Below are 20,116 nucleotides of genomic sequence, written 5' to 3'. Positions count from 1 at the left end.
GTGATGTACAGCTTGGATGGAGCTTGACTATGAAAACCTATTCTATGAAGCTCTCTGTTCTTAAGCTAATCTGGCGTGCATTTCCCAAACAATGACATAACTCATGGCTGAACTATCATAGTACGATGCATTGTTAGGGAAAAGAACAATATAGTGATGAGTGTTCCGCAAAACTATAGTTCCTCTGTCCCAGATCCGTTATCCGTTTTATATATATATATATATATATATATATATATATATATATATATATATATATATATATATATATATATATATATATATATATATATAAGCCAATTATATGCATTTAGAGCCGAAAAAAGATTTGTTCCGTTCATTTCTTGAGTCTTCGGTTTTAAGGGTGCTTTCACACTTGGTTCAGTTGCCTGGACTGTACACAAGTTTGATTGTACCTTGCCATCTTCTTGGTTGGTTTGTGTTCACACTAGCTTTTCTCCTTCTTAACAACCGGTACGCTTGTGTCATCGAGCCGCTGTTGTGTTAACAGCTGTTGCTAGGTGACGAACACAAAAGCAAAGCACCAAAATGGAAAGACGCCCGCAAATCGCAGTTGTTCTGCTTTTAATAAATCTTTTGGTTTTAGACACATCTGCCGCAAAAAAATATTATTTTTTATTTAGATAAGCAGACATTATCCCTGTACTTGTCCTGGCTCAATCCCGCTTGTTTCCAAGGTACAGTATGTGATACACAGACACACAAACACACACAAATTAACATTATGAAAATGATAGATTGTTGTACTGGTGGTGGTTCACTTCTGTTATTTGGACAATTTGACAATTGGTTTGCATTCATACCAGAAGTGAATCGGACCAGAGTTTGCATGAACTATACCCCAAACCACCTTTTTTCAGATGGACTCAGGTACGGTTCGTGGGTGCACACTCGATTTCAGAATTGTACTCTGACAACAAAAAAAGTAAAAGCACTCTTAGTCATCTCTTTACATGTTGTCACGAACAGCTCAAGAACCCGAAGACTCAAAAAGTAAACCAATCACCGGTGTTTCCAGTTCAGACTGTATGCATTGGTCAAGCTTATATAGGTCAGTATCAGTAATGAACGACTCAAATTTGAAGACATGCAAGAAGAGGTGACCAGAGCTAATTATAGACAAACACCAGGTAAACGATTATTTATTCTATTTTAGTAGCATTGCATTGCATAATAGTGTTCTTATTTGTAGTTTGGGTTAGTTTTAGATGTGTTTAGAAGCATTTCTTAACATTTCAATGTTATTTTGGCAACAATATAACAAATTTTATGGTATTTGAACAAATTGAAGGAAATTACTCGAAAATAGATTTATTCATCTCGAAAAAAGTGAGACTCAAAGATTTGAGTCAGTAAAATAATTTGAACGTCCCATCACTACTCAAATGGGAAATATGAACTCATTGGTAATAAAGAAAATAAATCTCAATGCATATAGTTTTTATAGAGTATTGGATTGTTTTTGAACTGAATGTACAAAACTTTACAGAAAAAAAACAACAAAAAAAAAAACACTTTTTTTTGCGGTAGTAGATTGAAAGACCAGAGAAATTCTGTGCAGCATGATCGGAAGTGGACAAAAAAACTCCCAACTTTAAGCATTTATATTTTTGAACTGGAATTTTCTCTCATTTACCTGTGATCAGATCAAGCAAATGGTGTCTTATCACCATGTAAACAGGGCAGCATCAGTCATGTTAACCTCATCGTCGTCTCTCTGTCTCATCTGCGTAGTCATCCTTGCCTTTCTCATAGTAATCTTCAAACTATCCCATGTACAGTGCATGATAGCCTTGGTTAAAAAAATGCCATGCAGTGCAGGCGCGCCATGACAAAAATACACTGATTGCATCAAAAAGGCGCTCAAATTGCACAATGCCAAGAAATAATAGATCCCGCCACCAAACACGTGAAAATTGAAGTAACAAGCCTGATTTAAAAATGTAAGGAGTAGAAAGTACCGATATTTGCGTAAAAGGTGTAGGAAGTAAAAAGTTGTCAGAAAATAAACAGTGGAGTAAAGCAGAAAAATCTACTTAAGTACAGTAATGAAGTATTTGTACTTTGTTACTTCCCATCTCTGTCTGCCACCAAAATAAGAATTACCAAGACCATTCTGACACAAGTAGGGCTTGTTCCTGGATCAACATCTATGTAAAAATCAGAATTAAGGTTACCGTTTATCATTTATAATAAGTTTAGGGTTACAGCTGGGTATATACACTACTACATGATTGTTTTCCAACTATTATTTCCTCTGATTTTGGGAATAATTTCCAGTTATAGTAGGAATTCAGGGTAGGGAATAGGTATAGATTACATTTTCAAACAAAAATGATGTTGCAGGATCAACATACTGTAGATGTTAATCCATAATCACATCACACTTAGCAAAATCATGATGTGCATAGAGACATTCTTTCATATATGTTTATAGAAGCAGTCTGCATGTCTGTGCTTGATTTTACACACCTAAGGTCTTAATATCGAGGATGCACCGATGCAGACTTGAGCACCGAACTTATCAGAAGTCCCAGAAGTCATTGTGACTAGAGGTGGGAAGTGCAGTATTTCATATAGATTTATCATTAAAGTTTATTTATTCATTCATTTTCTATTCAGCTTTGTCTTAATCTGGGGTTGCCACAGTGGAATGAACGGGCAACTTATCAAGCACATTTTTTTGCCCTTCCAGTTGCAACCCATCACTGGAAAACACTTATGCACTCTCATTCACACAGATACACTACAGACAATTTTAGCTTGCCCAATTCACCTTTATGCATGTCTTTAGACTGTAGGGGAAACCGGAGCACCCAGAGGAAACCCACGCGAAAGCAGGGAGAACATGCAAACTCCACACAGAAATGCCTACTGACCCAGCCGTGGCTCATCCCAGCAACCTCTTTGCTGTGAGGCGACAGCACTACCTACTGCGCCACCGCATCGCCATTGTTAAAGTTCAGAAAGATAACTAGTCTCAGAGGGTTCCCAAATGAGACGGCAAAAAAACATAAACATTAACATGAAAATCTTAATAAAGGAATAAACTCATTAAGGGTGTTTATTTGCTGAATCTACTTTGAAATCTGTTTTATTTGTTTTGTGCAACATATATTAGTAAAGTCTTTATGCATAGTATATGTTGTGAAAAGGGGAAAAACAATAAATCATGTTTATGTACTGTAATATTTATAAAATTTCTTGTTAAAAATGCGTGAAGGACATGTGACCATCAGGAAGAATGCGGCTTCTCATTTTTCACAGGAGACTTTTTGTGTTCTCGTGATCTCCCGAGTTCGTTATTCTGGGGTGACCAACGGTCTTCACAAGAACACAAGTCCATTTTCTGCATTCTAGTAATTGAGAAACAGCCATTGTCGATATAGTGTTAATGGATTAATGGAACACATAATCATTTATGTCATCAATGTACCCTGCTGAATTTCACAAATCAGCACACAGTATGTGGTTTGTCTACCATATACTGTTTCATTTTTAATTCTACAAAAGCTTCATGTGCATGTATTTATTTGTTAACAAACAAACTATGGCTGATACAGGCCAATAAAAGTTATGACCACTGATGTGTGTGTGTTTGTGTGTGTATCATGTCACAAAATTCAGTGACAAGTCAGTGAAAAAGTTGTAATTGTAATGTGAACGGGTCAAATATCAGGCAAGTGGTCAAAAAGGCAGGCAGCAGACAGAAATAAATAAACAAAACAAAGCAAGGTTAAAACACAGGCAAGGCAAGGAAAAACATGCTGTAATGTTCACTATACAGTTTAACAAGACTCAGCACTGAAGTGTGTGTGGGTGTGTGCGCGAGTGTGTGTGCTGTATAAATAGTCCTAGTAATCAGTTCATGAGTAGCTTCAGTTGTGTCTGTCTGCAATCATGGGGATCTAGGCCAGATTTGAACAACTGCGGAGCCTTTTGTACGCAGCTCCACCGACCGGCAGGGGAGGGACTGTGATTCTGTGTGGAAGATCACCTACTGCACCTTTAATTAGATTTTTTAATTTTGAGTTTGACCTAAGATAATCAAATCAAGGTAATCAAAAATGTCTTTTTTTGGATGTAGATAATCAGACTATTGTCTAGATGTTAGTATAGGAAAATCATAATCAAAACGAGGTATAAATAGTAAAACTATTATTTTTGTTCACCAGTGTACCAGCTACAGCAGGAAGCACCGAGACCAAAGAGGATCACATGTCCTCAGGAGGTAAGTCCTGCAAAATGTGTGTAAACCCTTCCACGTTTTATCAAACTTAAGTTATATCGACTGAGTGTTTCTTTAACAAACACCGAAGCAGATGTTTATGCTTCCTCCATGTTCACAAAATGCTCATCTTGTTAGAAAACCCAACATATGAACAGTTGAACAGATGAAGTTTGTTTTGTTTTGTATTTCTCGTATATTCATCTCTCTTTTCTCTTCTTTCCCTTACAGATGGAAAGCAGACCGAAATACTATGGTAGAGAGTGAGTATCTAAATCTACTATTGGCATTTTGAATGCAAAACACAAGTATTAATTCTCTTAATTCTATATATGATTTCTACACTCAGTGGCCACTTTTTAAGTACACCTTAATACTGGGTTGGATCCCTTTTGAAAACATGCCTTTATTTCTCATGGAAGAGAATAAACAAGGATTATTTTCCACATCCCAAAAGTGTTCTATTGGAGTAAGATCTTACAACCAGGTTCAAGACAAGTTTGAAATGATTTATGATATGGTGTGTAGACTTCACAAGGTTGGTTCACAATTGGTAATTACAGGGCTGTAGCCAAGGGGGTTAGAAAGATCCACCCGCCACTGACAAAGTCCAGGATTTTGCTTTTACATGTGCCTGTTTGTCCCATTTGTGACTGCTATGCCATCATAAATTCTGAAAATTACAGATAGACGAAGGCTTTAAGACAAATTCAGTTTTTAATTATTTAAGTGGTAAAATTCTGAGTAAAGTTGAATGAAATGGACAGGGTTTTTTTTATTTGCCTATAGGCTACAGGTTTAGTTTAAAACAAGTTTTCCCTTTACTTTTTGTTTCTTACATGATGGATGATAATAAATTTGTATTTAAAAATTTGTCTTTTTTCATTTGTTTATTAATAATATTTTATTTAAAATGCTTATCTAATAACATTATATCTAAAAGTGTAATAATTTAGTTAAGATTCAGATTTGTACACAAATACTTCATTATAAGATAGTATGGTAAACACATATTTTAGTACATCATAAAGTGTGGTTATGATTACCATTCGACAAGCTGATCGAGCAGTAAAAATTAGAATGCCACCAAAATGCAGAATTTAAACCTCGGATGAGGCGAATAACTGCAAAAATGGTCTTCCTTTTCAGAAAGAAGAACCACCCCTTTCAACAGGCTGGCTATGGGCTTGAATTAATTACATTTTTAGCCCTAGTAATCTGACTTGTTGCAAAATTAACGTTGAGAAGTTTATTTATAAACAAATTTTGAGGGGATCATGTGCTTATGATTGATCATGACTGGACCTGCATTAGCTAATACACGATTCTCCAATGAGTTAATTCAAAGTCACCATCTTCATCTTAAAGAGTCTCCCCATCCTCTCCTATTCCTTCCCTTTTTTTTTCTCAGATTGGGCAGCATGGTGGCTTAGTGGTTAGCACTGTTGCCTCACAGCAAGAAGGTCACTGGTTGTGGCCCTTGCCAGACTGGTTGGCATTTCTGTGCGGATTTTGTATGTTCTCCCCGCGTACTCATGGATTCCTGGGTTTCCTCCCACCATCCAAAGACATGCGTCATAAGTAAACTGACCAAACCAAATTGGCACCATAGTCAAGTTCCTAGCCAACAGTATTTTTCCTCATAAAGCATTTTGTTATTAGCCACAAATCAGCGGGTTTCTTGAGATCTACCTGAGCTCAATCTTCCATCTCACCACCCGAAAAACATGCCAAACAAGCTTATAACCAATCATCAGCTAAGTATGAACTCTTGAATACCGTGCTATACCAGATATACAGATATCCAAACCCTACATCCTGTTCAGGGAGTTACTATCAATATACAGGAGTCTCCCAGAGCTTCCGGGAGAGGTGGGATGTCTGCCAACAACACCACTGACTCTAAACAGGAAGCAGTTTGTCACTTTTAGGGGTACCTTGACACATTTCTGTTGTGGTCTGCACTATTTGCAGCATGTTTTTGTGTTTGCATGTGTTGTGAAAATTTGTATATGTTGTCAAATCGATGATGTTTCCTGAATTTGTATGTATTTGTTTTCTTAGCTTATTGGGTTTGAACCTTCTTGGCCACCATATATGTGTGTTCAAATATACCTCAAACCTTGGTTGATATAATTTCTATTTTATTATTTTTATAGTACTCAGTGTAAGTATAAACGTATGTATTTTTATAACCTTTTACCACATACAGTATAAGTTGTTTCTCTATCACATACACTTGAAGTCTGAAATATTTTTTTTCTTTTTTAAATATTTCCCAAATGATGTTTAACAGAGCAAGGAAATTTACACAGTATGTCTGATAATATTTTTTCTTCTGGAGAAAGTCTTATTTGTTTTATTTTGGCTAGAATAAAAGCAATTTTTAATTACAAAAAAAAAACAAAACATTTTTTTGTCAAAATTGTTAGCCCCTTTAAGCTAACCTGCCTAGTTAACCTAATTAACCTAGCCTTTAAATGTCACTTTAAGCCGTACAGAAGTGTTTTAAAAAATATCTTGTAAAATACGATTTATTGTCATCATGGCAAAGATAAAATAAATCACTTATTAGACATGAGTTATTAAAACTATTATGCTTAGAAATATGTTGAAAAAAAAATCTCTCTTAAACAGAAATTGGGGGAAAAAGAAACAAGGGGGCTAATAATTCTGACTTAAACTGTACACTTGGTCGTTCATATGCAGTTGGTTATATACATTTAAATACATTGAGTCAGATGATGCTAGTTCTGTTGCTAAGAAGGTAAAAAAAACAACACAGTAACAATGACAAAACTGTTATTAAACATTGAAAGAACATCATATGATACAAGTAAACATATAAGCATATGATTGTTGAACAACAAAAACACTGCAGGGAGAAATTTCCTACAAAAACAGGTTAGGAAATAATGTTAGAACATCAGCTGATATGAACAGAAAATGGTTAAAGTAACTTGATTTGAGAGCAGAAGGCAGACTCGAGAGGACTCTAGCTGATGTCTCATATCTTGCTGCAGCATTAAAGTCTTTGGCACCCAGAACCATAATTTGCCACGACAGTAGCAAGTGTCTGTTTGAGTTATTGTTGCGTTTCAAACTCACTGCTCATTCTCCTCTGACCTCTACTATGAGATTTCCACCCACAGAAACTGCCTTTCACTTTAATTTTTTCTCGTTTAGGCCGTTTTCTGTAAACCCTAAAGATAGTTGTCCTTGAAAATTTTAGTAGATCAGCAATATCTGAAATACACATTGACATTTTATTCCTTGCATTCAAAGTCAATAAACTCTTTTTTTACATTTTCGTGTTTCTCAGAAGCAGGTAAATTTATGGTCATTGAATGGGAGAGTTCCACAAGTGTTCTTTTATGCATTCCAATTTACTCAGATAACAAAAGAAAAACTTCACAATAGTGTTTTCATGGCTTTAAAAATGTACAAAGGGAGAGAAACGTCAAATTTACTGTCCCGTCCATAGACTTAGCATTAGAAACACCTCGCATGAGCATTAACTTTTTATTTTTGATGCAAAGATGATATAATACAACATATAGCTTTATAAATGAACCGTTGAAATATTTCTCATCACCATTTTATGAAAACGCTTTACTGGATAAGTTTTCACATTCTTTAGTTCATTAATAGGACCAGACAGATTCTGCTTTTCAATATTCCGATATTAAACCATGCCCCCTTAAAGGGCACCTAAGGTGAAAAATCTTTTCAAGCTATCTGGACAGACATATGTGTAGATATACTTTATAGACCATCATATTAGGGTGAAATAAACACACCCAGTCCTTTTTTTCAATTTAAAAACATAAAAATGATGGACCAATTGGAGCGGTTTTCAGACCGACCACAACTTACGTAGGAGTGCGGACCCCCTGCCCACCTAATTGATTGACCGCTGCATATTAACATGTCCTGGTAGTCACGTGTATAATCATATCTACAAGACAGGATGTGCGCAAAGCTACCAGGAATAAAAGGTCTGTTCAGATTGCCAGGATCATCATTCATGTGATCAAGAGTGAGTTTTACAAGTTTAAAATGTTTTAAAACTGTGCATGCTTGTAATGAATAGTAGGCAGTGGATATTAACCTGGATGCTGTCACATTTGTGTGCAAAAAGAGTGCAAAGCTAAACGCACACGCTGTCGTGTGTGTGTGTGTGTGTGTGTGTGTGTTTATGTGTGTCTGCGCTGTGTATGTGTGTGAACTTTGTAACGACATTGTGTGTTACTCATCGTTGCTAAACAAATGCCTCAAATACTCACTGGTATTTGTTACAAACGCTACATGAGATATTCTTCCTTTATGTCTGTCTGTTGTCTGAGTCAGCCGATAGAGGAGATTAAGGCACACAGAAAGGCACGTAGAAACGGTGGGCGGGGAGGACTAGCCTTAAAAGCGCAGTAAACAAAACAAAACAAAACAGTAAATAAAACAAAACAAAACAGAAACAAATAGAAACTTATAAAAGGTATAATAAAAATCTGATGGGTATTTTGAGCTGAAATCTTACAGACACATTCTGGAGACACAAAAGACTCATAATAAATCTAAATAAAGGGGTAATCTAGATACCTTTCAAGTCATGAACGCGCAAACGCATACCAAATAAATACAACACTAGATTATGTTTTGACACGCACTTTGTCCAGCATAGTTGTTGACAGGCCAGCGGTTGCAGGAATTATATTTCCCCAAAACTGGCATTGGGGTAAAGTTGGTTTTATATTCACACATTCAAACTTTCTCCTCAATTATATAATTACAGAAAAGGATTGTTTGCAAATTCAAAATAGTGAAATCATATAATCAGCCAATGACAAAAAAAATACAGCATTGTTCACAGTCAGTGAAACAGTGCTAATATTGTTTTAAAGTCATTTCTACATGCTATTTCAGACCCAATATTCAAAGTAACGTTAGAGTGGGAGCATGTCACAAGTCATTGTTCAAAAATGAACAAATGTACGATTATGAATTAAACTTCAACTTAGTTAAGTTGGTTAGGCGGAAGAGCGCTATTTACTTATGTTTTGTTATTGAACTTAAGAAAAATCAGATCAGAAAAAAAGGAGTGCTAAAAACAGAAACACCCTGTCATTGTGTAATATTACACTTAAGTTACCAAAACAAGTCACTTTTCATTTTCAATTGTGCTCGCTGATCCTCGTACATTGCTTGTTTTCGTCTACTTTTACACTTGAACAACTAAACAAATACATATGTCTATTTAACCGAATATATTATCCATGCTGTAAAAGGTACTCCATGAACTTAAAAATATCTTTCGCCGGACATTTCAGTAGCTGAACAATGCTTCCGGCAATATAAGCCTATTCAGAACACAATCTACATACATTTGCGTGACTTAATGTTCTCCTTCACATTGTTGTTTTGAAGTGCATAACGTCATTGCCCTCCAGTGTACAAAGTAATTCCAATATTAATTGGGGGTTTAGAAAAGTTTTGATTCTGCATTTTTTTGTCAGAAGCCCTTTCTAAAACCATCTTTTTTTCATGGATACAAGGCCACGTTGGAATGCAGGGTTTATTATTCAGAAAATGGTCAGATCATCAGTCATGGTCGATAAACAGGCAACTGGTCAGTACAGGCAGGCAGCAGACAACGTAAGCAAACAAATAAGGTGAGGTTTAAACAGAAGGCAAGGCAAGGAAACTACATCGCAATGTTCACAATCAGTATAATAAGACTCAGCAATAAGTGTCTTAATGTGAGCCGCATATATGTGTAGTGTAATCAGTCCATGAGCAGCATCAGCTGTGTGAGTTTAATCAATGGAGACTTGGAGCTGGTGTGTGTGTTGCATGATTGGATCTTGTAGTCCATATAACGACAGATTTGTAGTTCTATGTGATCTGTCAGTTTACAAGTGATCTGTAATGATTAGATCGCAGATTGATTGTAACAAAGTCTTTCAGGGTAATGTGTTTGCCTGACATCTCTCTGTCACCTGTAGGTGGCCATGCTTCACATGTATGCACAAAGAACTATCTGTCTGCTGCCATTATTGAGTTATTTGTTGGTCTGACAAATGTTAAATATGACGAACATTCTTTAGTCTTATGCCTTACCCAGAATATAAAAATATGTAATAATACATTTAAATCCTTTACTTTAATCTTCAATGTTGGAATGTGAAAAGACTTTTAACGTGCAGAACAAAAAAATGTTTCTAAAGACAATCACCTACTGCATGTTTAAGGTTTGCAGTCCAAATCCAATTAGATCCAGTTGTTCGATAAACAAAGCAAGTTGTGTAGAAAATCTGCAGATTTCTTTGAGCTCAGATTCTATGTTGTGGCTAGATAATTCATCTAGTTAAATTGAAGCTGATAATCTTGACCACGTATACATTCCTAAAATGTTACATGTGATTGGTTCATTAGTTAAATGTGATTCCATGTGATTTAGGGCTGCGCAATATATTGTTTCCTCATCGATATTGCAATGCGATCATTTGCAGACACATCGCAGAATATATGCAATATTAATTTTGTATCACAATTTATCATTTGTACGTGTTTTTGATGCCTTTGATTGTATAATGATTTTAAAAGCATTCATGTATAAGAAATTGTACCATTTGTGACCTTAACTATGATTAACTTCATTGAGTTATTTTTATTTTTTATCATTCAGTTACTGTACTTGAACACTGTTAGACTAAGGAAACGATAAAACACTTTCAATTATACAAATTTCAATTGTATCTTTTTCATGATTGTATTTAAAGGTAGTTATGCATAAAAATACTCACAACACATGCAAATACAGAAATGCACTAAAAATAACACAGACCACAATGAAAATGTGTTGGGGTACCCCCCAAAAAAATATAGATTGTTTATTGGATTAAATGCAAATGCAAATACATTCATTCATTCATTCATTTTCTTGTCGGCTTAGTCCCTTTATTATTCCGGGGTCGCCATGGTTGAATGTACCGGCAACTTATCTATGCAGCGCATATCCTTCCAGCCACAACCCATCTCTGGGAAACATCCACACACACTCATTCACACACAAACCACACACACACACACACACATTCATACACTACAGACAATTTAGCCTACCCAATTCACCTGTACCGCATGTCTTTGGACTGTGGGGGAAACCAGAGCACCCGGAGGAAACCCACGAAACGCAGGGAGAACATGCAAACTCCACACAGAAACGCCAACTGAGCCAAGGCTCTTACCAGTGACCCAGCAACCTTCTTGCTGTGAGGCGTCAGCACTACCTACTGCGCCACTGCATCGCCCGCAAATGCAAATAATAAACATGATTCATCAATCTCTAATTAAACTAGTGCATGGAATTACTCACAACATATGCAAATAAAGTAATGCTTTGCAAGTAGCACAGACCATGACAAAAATGTGTCGAGGGACCCCAAAAAGTTTATAGACTGTTTATTTAGATTTTATAGAGATGCACTCTGCTGCAGAATCATCTCAATCGATCAAACATTATCAATATTTCCAAATAGAGCTATTTGGTCATATGGTGAAATTGTATTCATATCGCAATATATAGTTAAAGTCAGAATTATTAGCCCCCCTTTGAATTATTATTTTTTTTTTAATATTTCTCAAATGATGTTTAACAGAGCAAAGAAATTTTGACAGTCTGTCTGATAAAAATTTTTATTCTGGTGAAAGTCTTATTTGTTTTATTTTCGGTAGAATCAAAGCAGTTTGTCATTTTTAAACACCATTTTATGGACAAAATTATTAGCCCCTTTAATGACATTTTTTTTCGACTATCTACCAAAAAAAACGTCATTATACAATAACTTGCCTAATTACCCTAACCTGCCTAGTTAACCTCATTAACCTAGATACGCTGTTAAATTTCAATTTAAGCTGTATAGAAGTGTCTTGAAAAATATCTAGTCAAATATTATTTACTGTCATCATGGCAAAGATAAAATAAATTAGTTATTAGACATGAATTTTTAAAACTATTATGATTAGAAATGTTTTAAAAAAATGCTTCCCATCACTTTGAATGAGTGATGTCAAGAATTGCTGAACTGAATTGTGAGTCAGTGCTGAGACAATTCTTGCTTGCTCAGTTCACCAGGTCCACTACGTAGCTGACAATCACCTACACCTCCCTCTATCGTAAACCCAATAAACACAGTAGCATGGCCATTACCTTAGTGGGCGGTACAAGTTCCACTGCAAAGTTGATGATTGCCTACACCTCCCACTAACCTAAACCCAACCGTGACAGTAGCATGGGCGCTACCTTAGTGGGCGGTACAAGGTCCATTATGTAGTTGACGATCACCTACACATCCCTCTACCCTAAACCCAACCATTGCAGTAGCATGGGTGTTTCCTTAGTGAGTGGTACAAGTTCTACTATATAGTCGACTATCGCCTACACCTCCCCCTAACCTAAACCCAACCATCACAGTAGCATGGACGTTACCTTAGTGGGCAGGACAAGATCCACTACGTAGTAGGTGTTTGCCTCCACCTCCCCCTACCCTAAACCTAACCATCACAGTAGCATGGGCGTTACCTTAGTGGGTGGTACCGTTCCTCTACTCCCTTTTTACCATCGACTGAAGGCCTGTGAACAGATCCAACACCATCATCAAATTTGCAGATGAAACAACAGTGATTGGTCTAATCAGCAACAATGATGAGACTGCCTACAGGGAGGAGACATAGCATCTGGCCACTTGGTGCACCGACAATAATCTGCTCCTTAACAGATCCTTGGCCGTTGAGCCTGAATCACTGCATTGCACTGCTGGTTAGACGTAAACTGCATTTTGTTGCATTGTATTTGTAATAATGAAGTCAACAATAAAGTTGAATCTAATCTAATCTAAAGTTCCACTACGTAGTTGACGATTGCCTACTCCTTTTCCTACCCTAAACCCAACCATCATAGGAGTTACCCTAGTGGGTGCTACAAGGTCCACTACATAGTTGATGATTGCCTATATCATCAAGCTGCAGGCAGCAGTGAGGACATCTTGTTGTAACTTTTTAAGCGCCAACGGGAGCGCCAGCCAATCAGATTGCTGTATGCAAATACTCCAGCTCAGACAGTATTGATTGCGAACTAATTTCATTGGCTGACATTGCAATGACAATCGCATCAGCCCCAACTTCAGAGGCCCTTCAGAGGGCCAAGCGTTGACATTGAAGCCCCGTTTGAATCAGGCATTAGGTGGCTCCAAAGCTGTAAGACACAGGTGTCAAACTCAGTTCCAAAAGGGCCACAGCTCTGCACAGTTTAGTTCCAACTCTAATTAAACACACCTGATCAAAGTAATTGAGTCCTTCAGGCTTGTTTGACACACAGGTAAGTGTGTTGGAGCAGGGTTGAAACTAAACTGTGCAGGGCTTCGGCCCTCCAGGAATTGAGTTTGACACCCCTGCTGTAAGAGTTTCTTTCATCAGTTGAACACAAAAGACAATATTTTAAAGCAAGCTGTAACCCTGTAACCATCCACTTCCATGGTAGGGAAAGCAAATACTATGGAAGTCAATGGTTACAGGTTTCCAGCTTTTTTTTAAATTATTTTGCAGCCAACAGAAGAAAGAAATTCATAAAGATTTGGAACAAGTAAAAGATGAGAAAATAATGACAGAATTCATCAGTTTTCTTCCACAATGCATGTGAATTCTGCTGAGTTTGCAGGAGTTTCATTTAAGAGTGTTATGAAAGGTTGTACACATTGATTTTGTGCAGTGATGTGAGCGTGGGTGATAATATGAAGGAGCACGTATGAGGGAGATAGAAAAGGACAGTGATTTATGTTGCGTCAATTGAGCGAGAGTTGCTGTGCATATGAATATGAAAGCTACAAGAAATTCTCGCTGTGTGTGTGCTTGTGTGAGCAAAATTTTACGTGAAGTTAAATCAGGGTGTCTTTGTACAGGTTCCACGGTCTGATTTCCAGAGAGCAAGCAGATGAACTTCTGGCGGGGACAGAAGGTGCTTATCTCATCAGAGAGAGTCAGAGACAGCCAGGAACATACACACTTGCTTTGAGGTACACACAGTTCATCCTTCTTCGCTTTTCCATGTACATACTGTACATACATTGATCCATCCATCAAACTCTTTCTATCTATCTATCTGTCTGTTTGTCCATCTGTCCGTCCGTCTGCCTGTCCGTCTGTGTATCTATCTATCTATCTATCTATCTATCTATCTATCTATCTATCTATCTATCTATCTATCTATCTATCTATCTATCTATCTATCTATCTATCTATCTGTCTGTCTGTCTGTCTGTCTGTCTGTCTGTCTGTCTGTCTGTCTGTCTGTCTGTCTGTCTGTCTGTCTGTCTGTCTGTCTGTCTGTCTGTCTGTCTGTCTGTCTGTCTGTCTATCTATCTATCTATCTTCTGTAAGTGTAACATATATTTTCTAATTGATAAATATTTCATATTAGTAAACTGTATAATAATATATACAAATATTTAGCATCAAGTAATATATTCATATTTAATAATTGTTAATAATTGTCTTTATTGATCTTTCCATTTATCCATTCATCTAAAAAATTATATTATATTATATTATATTATATTATATTATATTATATTATATTATATTATATTATATTATATTATATTATATTATATTAAACAATTATAAAAAATAAATGTATAATTTTGTTGTACAAAATTTTTTCAATAAGATAATATATAATATTTGTTTCACTTAGATTTGGAGGCCAAACTCTCAACTACCGACTCTTCTATGATGGAAAGCACTTTGTGGGAGAAAAACGTTTTGAATCGGTTCATGATCTGGTTACGGATGGTCTCATCACTCTCTACATTGAGACAAAGGCCGCGGAGTACATCGCTAAGATGACCACAAACCCCATTTACCAGCACTTGGGCTATACTTCTCTTTTGAGGGACAAAATTACTCACAGACTCAACCGGACCCGATCTGAGCCCAAAAAAGTCACTTTCCAGCAGGATGAGAAGGTGAGGCAACTCTTCTGATTAAAATGTTCTCACCACTATGTACTGTTTTTCTCGTTTGCTTTGGTGCATTTCTCACAACACTATTTACATTTGCACAACAGTTAATGCATTTTTAAAAAACATTTAGTAGGCCTAAAAACCTCACTTGCTCAAAATGGATAGATCATTCCTCAAAAGCAAGTATTGATGTCGATGAAAGTGTCAGTGTCATCAAGATGAAAAGGTCTGACACCATTGTTTATGAACAGGAACAGTCAAATGGCTTTGTCATGTTTTCATTATGACAATTTACTCTATAATTTTTTTTTCCAATGCAAAAAATCACTTTCTGAAAATGCTCAAGACAGCACTATATACTGTTTGCACAGCCATTTGGAAACTACAGTAAAGTTAGACATCACTGCATTTAGTGAGGTATCTGAGTACAAGACAAGAGTACAAGAAAATGTATGCTTCTCATTTTTATTTGCTTTTTGCAATTTTAATATATTTACAGCATTGTGCAAAAGATTAAATGCATCTTCATTTACGACAAACAGAAACTACCTGTGGGTAAAGCTGCACACAACTATAAACAATATTTCAGTACATATAGGAACTGAATCTACAACATTCATAGGTCTGTAAATAATTCATGAAATTGTTCAATTTAGGAAACATTTTCAGGAGAAAAAAATATGTAAAATTGTTCATAAAATGTAAATTTGACAGATTTTGACAATATTCAAATCAATATTCTGTTTTTAGATTGTTGTTGCACAATTCAGCACTCTGATCAATCTACAGTACTGCTGCAAATTCAGTTTTATTTCCTTTATTTGAGCAGTCATTGGTATTTGAGACATTTTATATGTAAAAACTGGTAGGGAATTTAATCGCAAATGCACATCTGTGTTTGCACTCAATGACACTGTTCTACTATGCATGAGCTCAGACAGTATCAAGCTTTTATTGGCAAAGTTTGCACAGCCTATTTTTTTCACCCAAATCATGATGTCAGACACCATCCTTTCACAAACTGATTTCAGAACAGTGTTTAGATAAATTAGGAGAGGCCTTTCTTTGTGTCCCTCTGGAAGATTAGAAGAGTGTGAGAGTGTTTCAGCATCAGTGTGTGCATCACTGATGAAAGATAATGCCATGAATGTGTTGTCTTTTCTCATTTATCAGACACACTGTCTGGTTCACTGATGAGGGATTTTTATCAAATCAGTCAAGTCTACCATTATCTCTTTATGTATTCTGCTGTCTCACAGTGGAGGTGAAATGGCTCTTTGTTAGTGATGATCTGACATGCCACAGTTTTGTTAAAATGTCCACTTGGGGGCAGTGTCAACAAGTGTCAAACTTTGAATATGGATTTTAAATAAAAATGTAGACTTTCTTGACTATTCATTTTTATTTGATTTAATATATTTTTTTATTAAATTAAACAAAATTTAATTTAATTTTTTAATTTTATTTTATTTTATTTTATTATTATTGTTTTTTTTTTTTTTTTTTTTTTTTACTAAATACTAAAGCCACAGATTTTACAATGCACTACTGTTTCTTTTACTGACTATTGTATGTGCATGGTACAGTTCTTTTGTGTTTTTGTAGTTAATCATTTACAATCTAGACAGCATTTTACATCTTGATTGGGCCTCTAATAGTAACTCTTGGGCCCCAAAACAGCATGGGCCCTCAGAATTATCTTAACTTTCCCTCTTTAGTGACACCCCTGGATACAATAGAGATAAAATATTTAACAAATTAAATTAAATTTACAAATTAAAACCTAAACTGAAGCTCAGAAGGGCACTACCATGCCCATATTTTCAAACAAGTGAAATGATTTAAGATTATTTTTGTGATACGATTAATTTTAATATTGATTGTAATACATATTTACTATTTACTATTTTTTTCTTTTTGCACACTTTGTAGAATAATATTACACATATTGTATATTATATTATTTTTAGCATTGATATTAGTTTAAAAATAGAAATAAATATAATAAATAATTGTATTAATATTAGCTTTTTCATTGGGTCACATTTTGATGGTCTATTTGTTAAATTTAGGTTACATTGCAACTAATTCTCCTTAGATTATAAGTAGACTGTTAGGGTTTTGGTTAGGGTTAGGGTTAGTGTAAGTTGACATATACTTGCTAAGTTTCTTATAGTCAGTTAAATGTCTGTATAGCCGCAGTATCAACAGATATTAAGCAGACAGTCTACTAATACTCAAATAGACCTTTAAAACAAAGTGTTACCTTTTATTTGTATACTTTTAATTTTTATTTATCTTTAGATTATGAGAATATGAGAATTGTGTGTTTTAAAGTGTGAATGTACTTGCATGGTGGGAGATTGGTAAAGAAAATCTATTAGCTTTAGTTTTGCTGGGGCGTTTTCCGCACACTAAAAATTACAAGTCAGATAGCTATTGTTTAAAACAAGGTTCAAAATGAGTAAACTGTCTTTAAAACTGCTAAATTTAATTGAGACATTTGCCACAAGGCCTAAATCTAATGAGACAAATATTGCTTCCCCATACGGGATGGAGACTGCAGTCTCATCAGTACCTGAGCCAGGGGAACTCCAGGCTTAGCCCATGGCTGCCCAGCCTTCCAGCATGGAACCGCTACCATTCAAGGTATTTTAAACAAATTTAAATGACAGACTGGCACAAATTAGCAGACATCTTCATTCTCACATTAAGTTTCTGAGTTCTCTCACTCTTCTAAAAGAGTTTGAGGCTGGTTTTGAATCAAACCCAATTCACCTGTTCCGCATGTCTTTGGACTGTGGGGGAAACCAGAGCACCTGTAAGAAACCCACGTGAACTCAATCTCCACACAGAAACGCCAACTGACCCAGCCGAGGCTCAAACCAGCGACCTTCTTGCTGTGAGGCAACAGCACCTACTGCGCCACTGCATCACCTTAATAATATTATTAATAATATTAATGATGATGATGATTGTTATTATTATGATTTTTATTATTATTATATTATTAATAAATCCACTATAAATATAACCAATTAACATATACTTTGTTTTTTTTTTTTTTTTTGGTTTTAACAAGCTTTGGATATTTTCTGTAAATTCCACTTTTAAATAATAGGTCAATAGCTGTCGTCATGAGACACGGGTGTGTTCCAAATGACATCAATGTTTTCAAAGTGCACTAGCCCAACTGTAAACATCAAAGTGCACTAGCCCAACTGTAAACATGACGATTGCTAAAACGAATAGGGCATAGGGGAGATAACTGGGAATAGCACACAGCCTGGAACTATGTTTCTAACTACAGCTCCAGAGGTGTAGTTGCAAGCATACAAGTTTGCGACGCAGTTTGCGAATGTTTGTTGGAACAACAGATCTGTGAAACGCCATATCAACAAACTATGTTTGTAACGACACTTTAGTTGGCTAACCATGGTTTTCGGAAATGCACCACTGATTGATGATGCCCCTGAAATAAACTGCCATCATCACAGTATGTTTAAAAAACTATACAAAATTTAAATAAAATAAAATAAAATAAAATAAAAAGCAAGTATTGATGTCGATGAAAGTGTCAGTGTCATCAAGATGAAAAGGTCTGACACCATTGTTTATGAACAGGATAGTTAAATGGCTTTGTCATGTTTTCATTATGACAATTTACTTTTTTTCCAATGCAAAAAGTCAGATTTGGTGACACTTTCTGAAAATCCTCAAGACAGCACTATATACTGTTTGCACAGCCATTTGGAAACTACAGTAAAGTTAGACATCACTGCATTTAGTGAGGTATCTGAGTACAAGAAAAGAGTACAAGAAAATGTATGTTTCTCATTTTTATATGCTTTTTGCAGTTTTAATTTATTTACAGCATTGTGCAAAAGAATAAATACATCTTCATTTACGACAAACAGAAACTACCTGTGGGTAAAGCTGCACATGGTTTTCGGAAATGCACCACTGATTGATGATGCCCCTGAAATAAACTGCCATCATCACAGTATGTTTAAAAAACTATACAAAATTTAAATAAAATAAAATAAAATAAAATAAAATTAAATTAAATTAAATTAAATTAAATTAAATTAAATTAAATTAAATTAAATTAAATTAAATTAAATTAAATTAAATTAAATTAAATTACTGTCAAGCCCTACCCAACGATTCTTGGCCATGCCACTTGTCTGTATCTGAGCTTTTCAGTCAAGCACTTTCATGTTGTTTTGAAAAACACGCTAGAAACCACTCAGAACACCCTTGCAACTGGATAGCAACCACTTTAAGTACCAAAGCCACACACTAGGAACTGCATAGTTACCACTTACAGTAGTAGACAACAATATTTACAAAACTGCTTCAAACTTTCAAGCTAGACTCTCTCAAGCCAACATCAAAGTTTGCCTTTAAACTTTTTCGTCTAGTTTAATTAAATAGCCAAAAAACACAGCTGCTGTAATATTTGGGATTTTCTAAATGAAAATTTGATCTTGAAGAAAGCTCAAAAGAACGCTCGAAAAAAAGCATGAAAGATAGAAAGAAAGAAAGGGAGAGAGAGAGAGACACAGAGAGAGAGACACAGAGAGAGAGAAACAAACAAACAAACAAACAAAACTACACTTTGGTAAACCAGTGACTCAAGAAAACCACTGAGGAGTTCAGATGCAAAAACTTCTAAGTGCAGTCTGAAATTTGCATCGAAAATGAAATTTTTTTAAGTCTCCTGTGTTTATGATAAGTTATTTCACTTTAAGGAAAAGGAATTATTCTTTGCCATAAATGTGCTGTTATTGAACCTAAACACAGGATCCTGATAAAAAAGCTAATTTTTGTGAAAAATTTTAGATAGCAT

At 35.5% G+C, this 20,116-nt stretch overlaps 1 protein-coding gene across 2 annotated transcripts in view; it reads left to right on the top strand.

The window, feature by feature from the left end:
- Positions 1-20,116, top strand: part of chn2 (chimerin 2) — a 174,997-nt gene that overhangs the window by 74,682 nt on the left and 80,199 nt on the right. For both annotated transcript variants that reach the window (XM_694550.11, XM_073925490.1), the window contains exons 3-6: positions 4,197-4,252; positions 4,481-4,512; positions 14,203-14,316; positions 14,997-15,267. In XM_694550.11, coding sequence (XP_699642.6) covers positions 4,197-4,252; positions 4,481-4,512; positions 14,203-14,316; positions 14,997-15,267 — 473 coding nt within the window. The remainder of the gene's footprint in view (positions 1-4,196; positions 4,253-4,480; positions 4,513-14,202; positions 14,317-14,996; positions 15,268-20,116) is intronic.

This window comes from Danio rerio, chromosome 16, assembly GCF_049306965.1.
Source record: "Danio rerio strain Tuebingen ecotype United States chromosome 16, GRCz12tu, whole genome shotgun sequence".
NCBI classification, from domain to species: Eukaryota; Metazoa; Chordata; class Actinopteri; order Cypriniformes; family Danionidae; genus Danio; species Danio rerio.
Note: the sequence above shows the minus strand (reverse complement) of the source record. Positions and strands in the feature narration are given on the sequence as shown.